Raw genomic sequence first — 12,947 nt, forward strand, 5'->3', positions numbered from 1 at the left:
GCCTTAAGTTCTTCAGTCCAGTCCACTTCCCTAACTAATTCCCTTCATTTTTTTAAGTTAGCCCTTTTGAAATCAAGGACCCTTTTTGCAGATCTAGTTTTGTTTAGCCTGCCATTTAGTTTAAACTGAATTAGCTCACGATCACTTGAACCATGGTTGTCCCTTACAATCAGTTCTTCTATGAGGTCCTCAGTACTCACCAATACCAAATCTAAAATGACATCACTACTTGTTGGTTCAGTGACTATTTGATGAAGTACTCTGTTACCTACCACATGCAGGAAAATGTAGGCTCTACTATTATTTAGCAGCACTTGTCCTCCAATCTATATCTGGGAAGTTAAAGTCTTCTGTAATCACACAATCTCCAGTAGTATTTATTTCATTAAAAACATTAAAGAGGTTTCTATCCATATCCAAATCGGATCCTGAGGGTCTGTAGCACACCCCAAGCACTAGCTTTCTTCCCTAAAGTGATTTTGGCCCAAACAGACTCTGTCTCATCCATTCCATAACTTCTAATTTCTTTACAGTCTACCTCATCATTAAAGCTGTGACCTGCTGAATTTTTTTTTATTTGCATGATGTATATACTGACAGAGCAGAGGGTAGCTCTTGAATCCTTCAAAGAATGTAAGGACTTGTCAGCTGACTTGGTGAACAGGTTCAAATGATATAATGGGAGATCCTCAGTGGTGCTCTGGACCTCTCTCAGGATCCCTGATGATTACAATCAAAATGCATGGTGCATAACAATCGCTGTAGATATAGAGTGAGCCATCGTGTCAGCTGCACCAGGAAGGCTTGCAATGATGTCCTAGCTAGCAATTGTACCTCTGTAATTGCTCTCACTGTTCTTAAGGTAGCTGGTCAACGAAGGCATTTCTCCTCCCAAAATTGGTGTAATTGTGTTTCATGAATTGGTAACTCTAAATTGTAACAAATAGATGTAGATAAATAACTTTTGCCGCTGAACAAGTGTAATTGTCATTGATCATTGTCATGTGAAGTGGATCTAAAGTGGTGTTGCCTGTTCCCCTTGTTCACAGCACCACTAGTGAGTTCAGGGCTGGGAGCATGAACATGAACTCAGAACCCTTAGCAGGAACATAATACTTCTTATCTGCCCTGGTGGGGATATAGTAGCAAATTGTTTTAGGCAATGGAGGAGGCAGCATGGAGAATGTCTCTTAGTGTCCGTTAGGTCTCATGGATCTCTTCCAAAGGGATTTAGAAGGAATATCAGCAATTCTTTTAATGAGTTCCTGGAATTGCTTGAAGTCATCCGCATACACAGAGAAAGAGGCATGACAGCCTCCTCAGGTGAGGAGAAAGAGCTGTTGATCTGAGACCTAAGCTTCTTAATCAACCTTCTTCTCCTCAGAGGATTCTTCCTGAGGAGAGGACTGCAGTGGAGGGTCTGAAGGAATGGAAAGTTTTCTTCTCTGATTCTCCTTGAGAGCGTAACTGGAGGCCCTAGAGAACTGCTCCCTAGTGGCTGCTTACAGATCAACACCATCACTGAGGAGGGGACTCAGTGTTCCTCTTTTTCAAAGGTTTAGAGGTACCTTGTGAGAAGACCTTCTGGACGAGCGAATGGCAGTGGCTGAAGTCGACGGCACACTCTGCATATCAGAGCACCAGTGCACAGGGGGATGTCATAGCCTGGCTCTGATGAAGCCTGCAAGGAGCACTCCATAAGGAGTAGTCGGAGTTCAATCTCCCTGTTCTTTCTTGACCTACTCTCAAAGTCAATGCAGACTGTATACCTGGAAAGGATGTGGGTGTCCTGAAGGCAGCAAAGGCAGCTAGGATGCCATCACTAATGGGGATAGCACTGGCAAGTTAGGCAGGGATTAAACCCAAGAGATCTTGGCATATCCTGAGAAAATAAACAAACAGAACTTCTACAGAGAGAAGTCCCCTCAGAATCGGGGTGGGGAATGAGGCAGTCTCACAATAAAGAACTGCCAACTATGTATCAGTTACAAAATACTATAACTAACTGCTAAACTAACTATTAAACTGTAACAACACTAAATATTTATAGAAGACCTAAAATTAAACTAAGGCATTGCAAGTCATGCTCGGTCTCAGGCCAAGGGCAGTTCAGAAGGAACTGAAAGCAGTTCATCCGACACTGCCTTATACACCCTTGGTAAAGGACAGGAGTTTAACTGGGACATACATGTGAACTGAACAGGCACTGCTCCCAAAGGTGCATGGAGGCCATGCACACTGGAAGTACAGTGCTCAAAGGGACATTACTCAACAAATGAATAAATGGGTTCCCAGGAACAATTTATAATCCCTAAATATAGCCTCCCTCACTGAAGAAGGTGAAGGCAGAGTGGGGTTAGCATGGTTGTGTTGGTGATAGGTGCACCTGAGCAGCCTTAACTAGTTTTCAACCTAGTACTTTGCTGTGTTGAATATAGAAGGAAGTAGGCTTATCCTTTCAGAAAGAAGCAAGATCTAAATCTTTGTCCTCAATACAGTACTAGTGAAGATGTGTTACAGGGATCCTACCCTGGGCTAGGCCCTCACTAACCTCCTGCAGTCTCTCTCCAGAACTGGAGTCTCTGGAGGGGCTATAGGCACACATCTATTTTAGAATATATACTCTTTTTATATAAAGCCAAGAAAATGACATACTTGCAAAAAGTTGCTTTTTCTCATCTCCATTAGGGTGATTTTCCCAGACCAGGATCTATTGACCATGTAGAATATTCTCTGTATAACCTACAAAAAGCAAACAAATGAATAATTATCTTAAAGACATGCACTGCCTAAATTATACCAGTTTGTAAATCTGAAGTGAACTTATTCATTTGGTTTAGTCAATGATTAAAAGAAAATTTTAATTTACAATTTTGATTTACAAGACAATGGACAACCCTCAGATATCCACCCCAAATGCATCGCCAAACTCATCCACTTCATCCTCACCCATAACAACAACAACAAAAACTTTGTCCAAACCATGGGAACAGCCTTGGATACTAGGATGGCTCCCCAAAATGCCATCTTCTTCATGGGCCACCTTGAAAAAAGAATTTTTGGACAAATGCACCAAAAAAGACAATGATATACCTGAGATACATTGATGATATTTTCGTCTTCTGGACAGACAACTTAAACTTCCTCATAGATCTCCACCACAACTTCGACATTCAACTCTCTCTGGAACACTCTGACACTAGCATCGATTTTATGGACACCACAATCAGCTTCAACAATGAAACCCTACAGATCATTACACCTACCTTCATAGATCTAGTAACCACCTCAAATAGACCAAGAAATCTGTTATCTACAGCCAGGCACTCAGATACTACAGAATATACTCCAAGGAGAAAGTCCAGGATGTACACCTTAATACACTCAAAGCAACCTTCAAACAAGGACACTTACTCAGAGAACCTGCTTTAATACAGAAATAAGCCCCCCTCTGACCATGCACCCCTATTTGTCACCTTTCACCCCACACCAGAACTCATAGGGGGTTATCACCAAACAACTACAACTCATACTGGATGGGGACCACATAGTGAAATAATTTTTTCCTGAATCCCCTCTTCTGGCCTTCTAACAACCACCCAACCTCTCCAAGTTCATCAACAGAAGCAAGCTCCCGACAGACCTTTTGATAATAAACTGCTGATTCACAGCAAGCAGGGGTGCCCAAGTGAAAAGCATTATTCTGGGTACACCATATCATATGTTAACAATGGACATAACAGAGACAGATTATCTGGCTGGATTTGGCATAGGCCATTGGTCATCTGTATATGTCATTCAGTCCCCACTCTGACCTCTGGTAATCTGGACGATGAATGACATGGAGGAGGACAGAAATACCTGTTAAGTGAGTGCAAACAAGAGGTAGTACTTAGATAGTATGGTGCTGAGGTCATGTAAACACCCATCCTGTTCTCACTCCCTTCAGCATGAAATAGCCATTTTACTAAAACTTCACAGGGTGATGAGCATTATTGCCAAAATGTGATTAACGGGACACAAGGCCAAGCTTAATAACAGTAGAAACAAGAGCAGAGAGAGACAATTAATAAGTCTGTTCCTAGAAGTTATAGTAGATTACTATTGTGTACAAACCTATTGAACAGGGTGGACGAGCTGTTCCAAATATTCTCTGGTCCTACCAAGACAAACAGCTCAAACCAATAGTAGACTGGGGGCTCTCTAACCCAGCCAAACACTGGGTCTTTACAGAACAAGAAAATAACGGCAGTGTCAATGGTGCTGGCGTAATAAAAAATCATGCCCTCCAGAAACATATACACATCCTTCAGCAAAGGCTACTGTATGGGTTTGGGATAGAACCAGAAATAAAATAAAATGTTTTACTTTGCAAATAATCCAGATTTTAACCCAAATCACAAACCGAAGAGATTTAAAGATTGGGGGAGCCATGGAATACATATGGTTGGCCAGCTCCTCAGTAAAAAAACTTTTTTTAACTTATTTGGAAATAAAAAACTAGTTTTAGTTGGACCACTCTCCTATGTACCAATACCTTCAAGTTAGGTACTATGTTTCTTAACTTTTTGGAAAAGCTGTTTTAAGCTAACTTTAGGAGGAGTGATGGAGTCTGGGCAATCAGGAAACAAACAAAAAAAGTTAATTTATATCAATCTTTGCAGACAACTTTCCTAAAAAGAAAAAAAAAAAAAGGTCCATATATGACACACTGGGAAAGGAGTTGCATACACAAATGGTTTTAGAGAAATGGGATTTAATCTGGAAAAGAGGACCAGCAACCTCAATCTGTAGCATGATAAAAAAAAGTTTATTTAAGATATTGCTTCAATGGTATTTCACACCAGTGAGGTTGAGAGAGAGAAAGAGAGATTAAATAGGGAGAAAGATGGAGAAATTGTAGTGAAAGAGGAGTGTGATGGGGTAAAACCCCATTCTGGGCAGGAAAGGGCTAAAGTCCACATAGGCACATTCACTCCACCTAAATGGTAATTATATAATTACTTGTCAGCTAGAGAGGGTGAGACTAAAGAAGGATTAGGTGATAATACAGCAGACATTTGACCTTATAAATAGGCTGAGAGAGAAGTCATTCTGGGGCAAGAAGCTATAAGGACCAGACAGGCCCTATATCCTGTCTTCTGAGAGTAGCCAGTGCCAGATGCTTCTGAGGGAATGAACAAAATAGGGTAATTTTGAGTGATCCATCACCTGCCATCCAGTTCCCTCTTCTGGCAGTTGAAGGTTTAGGGACTCCCTGGCGCATTCGGTTGCAAACCTGAACATCTAATTGCCGTTGATGGACCTATCCTTCAAGAACTTATCTAATTATTTTTTGAACCCATTTGTACTTTTGGCCTTCATATTATCCCCCAGCAATGAGTTCCATAGGTTGACTGCACTGTGTGAAGAAATACTTCCTTATATTTATTTTAAACCTGCTGCCTTCTAATTTCAGCAGGTGACCCCTAGTATTTGTGTTACATAAATGATTAACACCACTTCCTCATTCACATTCTCCACACCATTCATGATTTTATAGACCTCTATCATATTGCCCCTTAGTTGTCTCTTTTCTAAGCAGAATGGTCCCACTCATTTACATTTTTCCTTGTTTGGATGCTGTTCCATATCCCTAAACATTTTTGTTGCCTGTCGCTGTAGCTTTTCCTATTCTAATATATCTTTTTTGAGATGGGGCAACCAGAACTGCACACAGTATTCAGGGTAGGGTGTTCCATGGATCTATATAGTGGTATTATGGTATTTTCTCTCTTATTATCTATCCCTTTCCTAATGGTTCCTAACATTCTGCTAGCTTTTTTGACAGCTGCTGCACATTGAACAGATGTTTTCAGAGTCATTCACAATGACTTCAAGGTCTGTTTCTTGAGTGGTAACAGATCATTTAGATCTCATCATTTTTGTGTGTGGTTGGAATTATTTTTTCCAATGTGCATTACTTTGCACTTATTTCATTGAACTTTATCTGCCACTTTGTTGCCAAATCACCCAGTCTGGTGAGATTCCTTTCTATCTGTTAACAGTCAGCTTTGGCCTTTGCTATTTTGGGTAATTTTGTATCATTTGCAATTTTTCTGTTAAAACTGTTGGTGAAGCATGATTTATTTCTCTTTACAAAAGCATTGTTGACTCTTCCCCAACATGCTGGGTTTATCTGTGTGGCCGTGCCTATGCATCTATGTATTTATCTATGTTATCCAGATCCTGTGCTCCACTTAGGACTAAATCAAGACTTGGCTCTCCCTTTGTAGGTTCCAGGACTAGCTGCTCCAAGCCACAGTCACGTATGATGTCTAGAAATTTTCTCTCTTCATCCCTCCCTGAGGGGACGTATTCCCAGTCAATATGAAGTCAGTAGAAATCCCTCACTATTATTGTGTTTTGCGCCTTAATCTCTCTGTGTGTTTCACAATCACCATCTTGGTCAGGAGGTTGGTAATATATTCCTACTGCTATACTTTATTATTCAAGCATGGAATTTCTATCCATAGAGATCTAGTGTACACCTTGATTCATTTAAGATTTTGACTTCATTTGACTCTGTGCTTTTTTTCAGATAGAGTGCCACCCCTATCAGCCTGACCTACTCTGTCATTCCTTTACGTTTTGTATCCTGTGGAACGGAATATACCCCTGTATTCACACCCTACAAACTACTGTAAAAATCTTTGTCCAAAGTACACCTTGTAAGATATCATTTGGAAACTGATAATTTACTTGTCAATATTGTCCCAATAAAATGTGTGGCAACATTGTAAGTAAAGTTATAAGATTGCCCTGTATCATGTTATTAACACATGTTGCAAACCTCACAGCCCTGCCTAGGCAGAAGTCTGCAAACAGGTCTGTTGTAAACAAAGGAATGTGTGCTTGCCTTAATTTGCATTTAAGCATAAATAGAGTCATCAGCCAGGAAGGGAAAACAAAGGAAGCTCAAACAGGTGAAAAAACCCCAGCAGAGAACATCCTTCTACATAGACACTTTGTCTCTCCGCTGGAAATATTTTTCAAGGAGGGGCGGAGGAAAAGACTGAAACTATAAAAAGGATGGACAAACACCCCACAGCACACACAACCCTCTCTCTCCCTGCCCATTGCATTCACTGCACCTGAAAAAACAAAGGAAACAGCCATTGGACTCTGGGAGAGGGGTCCTGACCTGAAGAGTCTGGTCAATAATCTTGCTAGAAGCACGTGTTAAGAAACTTTGCTTGAATCTAATATAGTCTAAGTTAAGCACTAGAAAGCATTTTATCTTTTATCTTTTTTTATCTTTATTTTTCTTGTAACCATTTGTGACTTTTATACCTCATTACTTGTTCTTACTTAAAGTCTCTCTCTCTTTGTAGTTAATAAACTTATTTTATTCTTTTATCTAATCCAGTGTTTTCAAGCTGAAGTATCTGGGTAACTCCATTTAAGGTAATAAAATGGTATATTATTCCCTTAAAGGAATAACGGATTTAATATTTTTGGACTGTCCAGGGGAAGGCTGGGAAGTACAAGACATACATTTCTGGGGGGAAATCTGGGACTGGGAATTCATTGGGGTCACCATGCAGTGTAACCAAGGCTGGTTACAGCCAGGGTGTGATTAGCAGGCTGCAGTTACACAAACACGCCTGGGAATGACCTGCATACTGGTGGCTAGTTGTGAGCAGTCCAGGTTGGAGGCTACAGCAGCAAGGCATTGCAAGGTACCCCAGGTAACAGGGCAGGGGTGATACAGACTCCGGCTGGTCTGGATTGTATGGTCGGTATGTCACAGCCTGCTATTACCATGTCCCATTGATTATCCTCATTCCACTAAGTTTCTGCAATGCCTATCATATCAATATCCTCATTTATTGCCAGGCACTCTAGTTCACCCATCTTAGTATTTAGACTTCTAATATTTATATATAAGCACTTGTACATTTTGTTAATATTCAGTTTCTTGCCTTCATGAGTTATATTAATTGGGGCTCTTTTACATTTGACTGTTTCTCACTAGTGCAGAGCTGTACTTTACCAACTTCTTTCCTTTCCTCTTTACTAGGATATAGAGTTCCCCCTTTAATAAATTAATCCCTAAGGAATGTGTCTACCCAAACCATGTGCTCCGCCACACCTGTCGGCTTTCTCCTAGCCCTTAATTTAAGGCATTCTCTACCTTTCTAATTTTCACATGCCAGCAATCTGATTTCGTTTTGGTTTAGATGGAGCCCATCCTTCTTGTATAGGCTTCTCCTTTTCCAAAATTTTCCCCAGTTCCTAATAAACCTAAACCCCTCCTCCCTATGCTATCATCTCATCCACGCACTTAGCCCCTGCAGGTCTGCCTGTCCTTCTGGCCCTGGGCTTTCTACTCCTGGCTCTGCTACATGTCTGCTGGATGACTTTGGGCACGAGGTACTAGGCCAAAGAGCGTGGGAATGACTCTGTGGTCCAGTGGTTAGGGCAGCATATGGGAGACCGAGAGTCCAGGTCCCTTGCTCCAGTCACTCTAAGTATGTACATAAAGTGGAACAGCTTCAACTGGACAGACTGAGACAGGCACCTGCCCCCACATTAGAATATCACATAGCTCAGTGGTTAGAGGACTTCTCTGAGAGGTGAGAGACCCCTGTTCAAATCCTTTCACCCCTGTGACAGAGACAGGGAAACTAAACCCATCTGACTGCTCTAACTGCTGGGCTAAAAGTTCACCCCATCCACTCTTGCTGTGTAGAGTGACGCACAGTACAATCAGTGGCTGGAAGTTAAAGCTAGACAAATTCAAAATGGAAATAACGTGCACATTTTAAAGACTGATGGTGATCAGCCATTGGCCCAGCACAGTAAGAGATGCAATGGACTCTCCATCACTTGAAATATTTAAATCAAGAAGGGATGTCTTTGTAAAGTTACGTTTTAGCTCAGATACAAGATGCTGTGTTTGATGCAGGAATTATTGGGTGCTCCTGACAGACAGTGTCATCCTGGTCTACATTTTCGCTAGTAATAGTGACATTGACCCTCGCTTCCAGTTTGCAAAGCACCTCTAAACTTAAGGTTTTATTTACTACCAAAGGGTTTCCCAGTCTGTCTCGCATGCTTGGATTGAACTAGTTCACCTTACAGAAAGGGCCATTATCAAACTTGCCAACTCTACAGGGTTTCAGACTATAGGTCTCAGTCCCTCCAGCAATCTACAGGAAAAAAACCTTTTGACTGGCTGCCTTCTCCATTCCCTGATCTCCTGGGCAGCCAATCAAAGCCACTGAAACATGTCACCAATCAGCATATGTAGCAGCCAGCACTGCATTCCTCCCCGTCCCCACCCCTGCTAAAGAGGAACATCTTCTCCATGCTCCCTCTCTTCCCCTGCTGTAAAACTGAGGGATATGGAAGGAAAGCATGAAAGGCTGGGATTTCTCTCCATTTCCATTCTCTCTCCCTCCCTCAGTCACTCTAGATCTATTCAAATTTATGCGACTCTGCAGTTTACCCAATTCTGCTTTGAAGGATAGTTGCCCAGGTGCTTTACCCTGCAAACTTCCTCTCCTTCCTTTGTTCCAGGTTATAAAACCAATCAGAAGCAGGGGGTGCACGAGTGGTGCCTGAGCTGTAGTGCAGCTCAAAGCATTTGGGCCCTGGCCCCACTCCCCGTTCTTACTGTGCAGTCACTCCCAGTAGCATCCCTGCCATCACGTCCCTCAGAGAGGGCTTCAGTAGCAAAACTGCACTTGCACTTCAGTTTAGGAATGCTGTGAACTGTTGCCAGGACTAATCGTGCTGTAAACACCTCTAAGGAGCTTTTGGTTTCTGTCTCTTGCTGATCCTGATAGCCACACCTCTTCCTATTGTCTCCTTGGCTCAGTTTTCTGCAGCACTGTGGATTATCAGCTGTGAACTTTGTATGCAAATTCTGTAATGAGAGGCCACTGCTGGGGTCCCTTCCCATGCCTCATGCCTCTCCATAAGGCCCAGCTCTAGCTCTAGGACACTGGCAGGGCAGTTCCAGGCCCTCTCCCCACCCTTTCCTTGGAACAACTCACACAACTTCACTTCTGGAAAAACAAAGTTTTATTAAGGCAATTGGGCTTCCCTCCCTGCATTCTCCCCTTCACATCACAGAACTGCTCAGTTTTTTCCATCCACACCTGGCAGCACCTCATAACCCAACGTACTTTTCAACAGACAGTATATTTTGCCAGCAGGGTCTTTTACTGGTGCTTCCTTGGCTTAGATTTTTGCTATCACTGCAGAGCACTAGCTCTGGGAGGATAAGCCACACTGTGGAATGGTTTTACTGGTAAGTGATTCCCCATGTGATGTGCTACACCATCATTTCTGGACATAGGGCTGGGGACCTGTTGAAAGAAATATAAAGAGTTTAGTATACCAACATCATACAATGGGTCAGAGATACTGATAGGTCAAATGCAGTCTACAGAGTCCTATTGTATCTCTAAGGGAGACAGAGGGAGACAGGGGGCATTAAAAATGTGCATACACAGCTTAGTTATCCTAGACCATTAACTTACTCTATGGACATCTTCTCCCCACTGGTACCACATTCAGCAATGAACACAGCAGCTGCTGTCAACTTAGAGTCAACATCTGCAATGCAAAAATAATATGTGGGTTCATGCACATGCAGTATGTACAGCACATTGTGGTTTTGAAGTGTATGTAGGACACTCTACCTTGGAGGGATTGATGGGATCCAGGTTCTCAACAGCCAAGGACGGACATGGCCATCTCCTTTGTTATTATCTCCTGATGGAAATAACGTGCTTCGTAATACTAAAGGAAAAAAACCCAACTCAACAGCACATAAAAGGAGATGTAAAAACTACATCAGTCCATGCAAAGTTAAAACCAGCCTTACGCTACTGAGTGAGGAAACCAGAATGTCCACTGCCTGCCTGCAATTGCAAGGCGATCACAGCCCCTGAGCTGACCCTCCACACAGCTGGCCCTGCACAAGAGTCATCTGCACTGCTGGAATCACTGATTAATGGGAGTCTTGGCTCTGTCCCACCCAGCACTCCAGCCATGCCAACCAGTCCTGAGAGTGGGGAGCAACACAGCCTGCTGCAGGCTCAGCCGGCAATCAGAAGTGCACTGCCCCACAAAGCTCTGCAGGGCTGGGGCAGCTGCAGAATCAACCTCCACAACCTGCCTTATGCAACATGAGGAGGATGGGGAAGATAGAGCTGACTAGGAGTCTCAGCTTCACCCCATTCAGCTTAGCCACCAATAAAACCAGTGACCGGCCTTCTGGGGCAGCAGCAGCCTAAAGTGGACTCTACTTCCTGCAGAACTGTGAGCAAAGTGAGGCAAGTGGCTCGAGATGAAGTACAATAGAAGACAGAGGGGATATAGTGAAGGGGAGCAAAGAGCAGCATCCAGCACACATTAACTCAGTGTCCTCACTAGCTAGAATCACAGACAGTGAGTTGCAAAAGGAAAAGGGCCCCCTCTTTGCAGTAACATCTAGAAGAACTGAAGTTACCCTTTCTCCTCCTTTGAGTGACTGTCCCTATGTGCAGTGCACTTCAGATGATTCACAAGCCATGCTTATTTAAAGGAGGTGGGTGCCTGGAGTCCTATGACACAAAGAGACTGCAGAGCTGCCCTGCCTAGACAGGTATCAGAAGCAGCTGTTTGCACCAGTGCTTTTGTGTCTAATGCAGGTGTGAATGGAACTCCAAGTTGCTGCCTTGCAGGTGTCAGTAACAGGGATGTGACTCAGGGAAGTTATTGAAGTGGCTTCAGCTCTAGTTGACTGTACTCTCATGCTGCCTTCAAGAGAGACGTTCATCTTGTAGCAAAGTAGGACGTACCAAAAGATCCACTTTGGCAGTCTCTGGGAGGAGATGGCCTCTCCTTTCATAAGTTTTGTGAATGGTACAAAAAGTCTAGGAGACCTTCAAAACGGTTTTGCCTCTGCAGGTAAAAGACAAGAATCCAACACACATCCAGTGAGTGCCACAACACCTCTGCCCTGCTAGAGTGAGGGTTAGGGTAAAACACAGGTAATGTGAAAATCTGACACCACCTTAGGAATGAAATCTTTGTCCTTATGGAAAACTGGGGGTGGGAGGAGGCTCAGCCATAAGAGCCCCGAGCTTCCTGACTCTTCTGGATGACATAATAGCAACCAAAAATGCTACCTTCACAGAGAGATGTAGTAGAGAGCAGGATGCCAGGGGCCTGAACAATAACTTACTAAGGGTTGATAAAACAAGGTTTGAATCCCAGGATGATACAGATTTTGCCATTGGATGGAAGACTTAAATCACACTCCTCATGAAACGATTCACTCTAATACATTGATGTGAAGCAGAGACTCTTGAGAGGACCATCTTCCTTGAGCAACCTGTCCCTTCATGTATGCTCCCCAACCTAAAAGAGATTAATGTATTGTTATAGTCTTTGTTGGAAGTGGAGAGTTGAACGGCATCCCCACACATATCTTTCCTCTGTCTCCACATCAAGTAACAGAGACTAAGACCCTTTGAGGAACCATGACTAGCATGTTGAGACTGTGCTTGCCCAGTATGTACACAGTCTACAACCAGACTTGTAGACACTGGAGATGAAGCCTTGGGAATGGAGTCATATAAAGTACTTGTGGATGAGTGGAAAAAGGCTAATGTAGTGCCCATCTTTAAAAAAAGGGAAGAAAGAGGATCTGGGTAACTACAGGCCAGTCAGCCTCACTTCAGTCCCTAGAAAAATCATGGAGCAGGTCCTCAAGGAATCAATTCTGAAGCACTGAGAGGATAGGAAAGTGATCAGGAACAGTCAGCATGGATTCACCAAGGGCAAGTCATGCCTGAATAAGCTAACTGCCTTCTATGACAAGATAACTGGCTCTGTGGATGAAGGGAAAGCAGTAGACGTGTTATTCCTCGACTTTAGCAAAGCTTTTGATATGGTCTCCCACAGTA

At 42.9% G+C, this 12,947-nt stretch overlaps 1 protein-coding gene across 4 annotated transcripts in view; it reads right to left on the minus strand.

Moving 5' to 3' along the window:
* PPP2R3A (protein phosphatase 2 regulatory subunit B''alpha) overlaps positions 1-12,947 on the minus strand; it is a 146,221-nt gene that overhangs the window by 40,839 nt on the left and 92,435 nt on the right. For all 4 annotated transcript variants that reach the window (XM_084639321.1, XM_084639320.1, XM_084639323.1 and 1 more), the window contains exon 7: positions 2,656-2,742. In XM_084639321.1, the coding sequence (XP_084495447.1) occupies positions 2,656-2,742 (87 nt within the window). The remainder of the gene's footprint in view (positions 1-2,655; positions 2,743-12,947) is intronic.

Source organism: Lepidochelys olivacea (assembly GCF_965140295.1).
Source record: "Lepidochelys olivacea isolate rLepOli2 genome assembly, chromosome: 9".
In the NCBI taxonomy this organism is placed as follows: domain Eukaryota; kingdom Metazoa; phylum Chordata; order Testudines; family Cheloniidae; genus Lepidochelys; species Lepidochelys olivacea.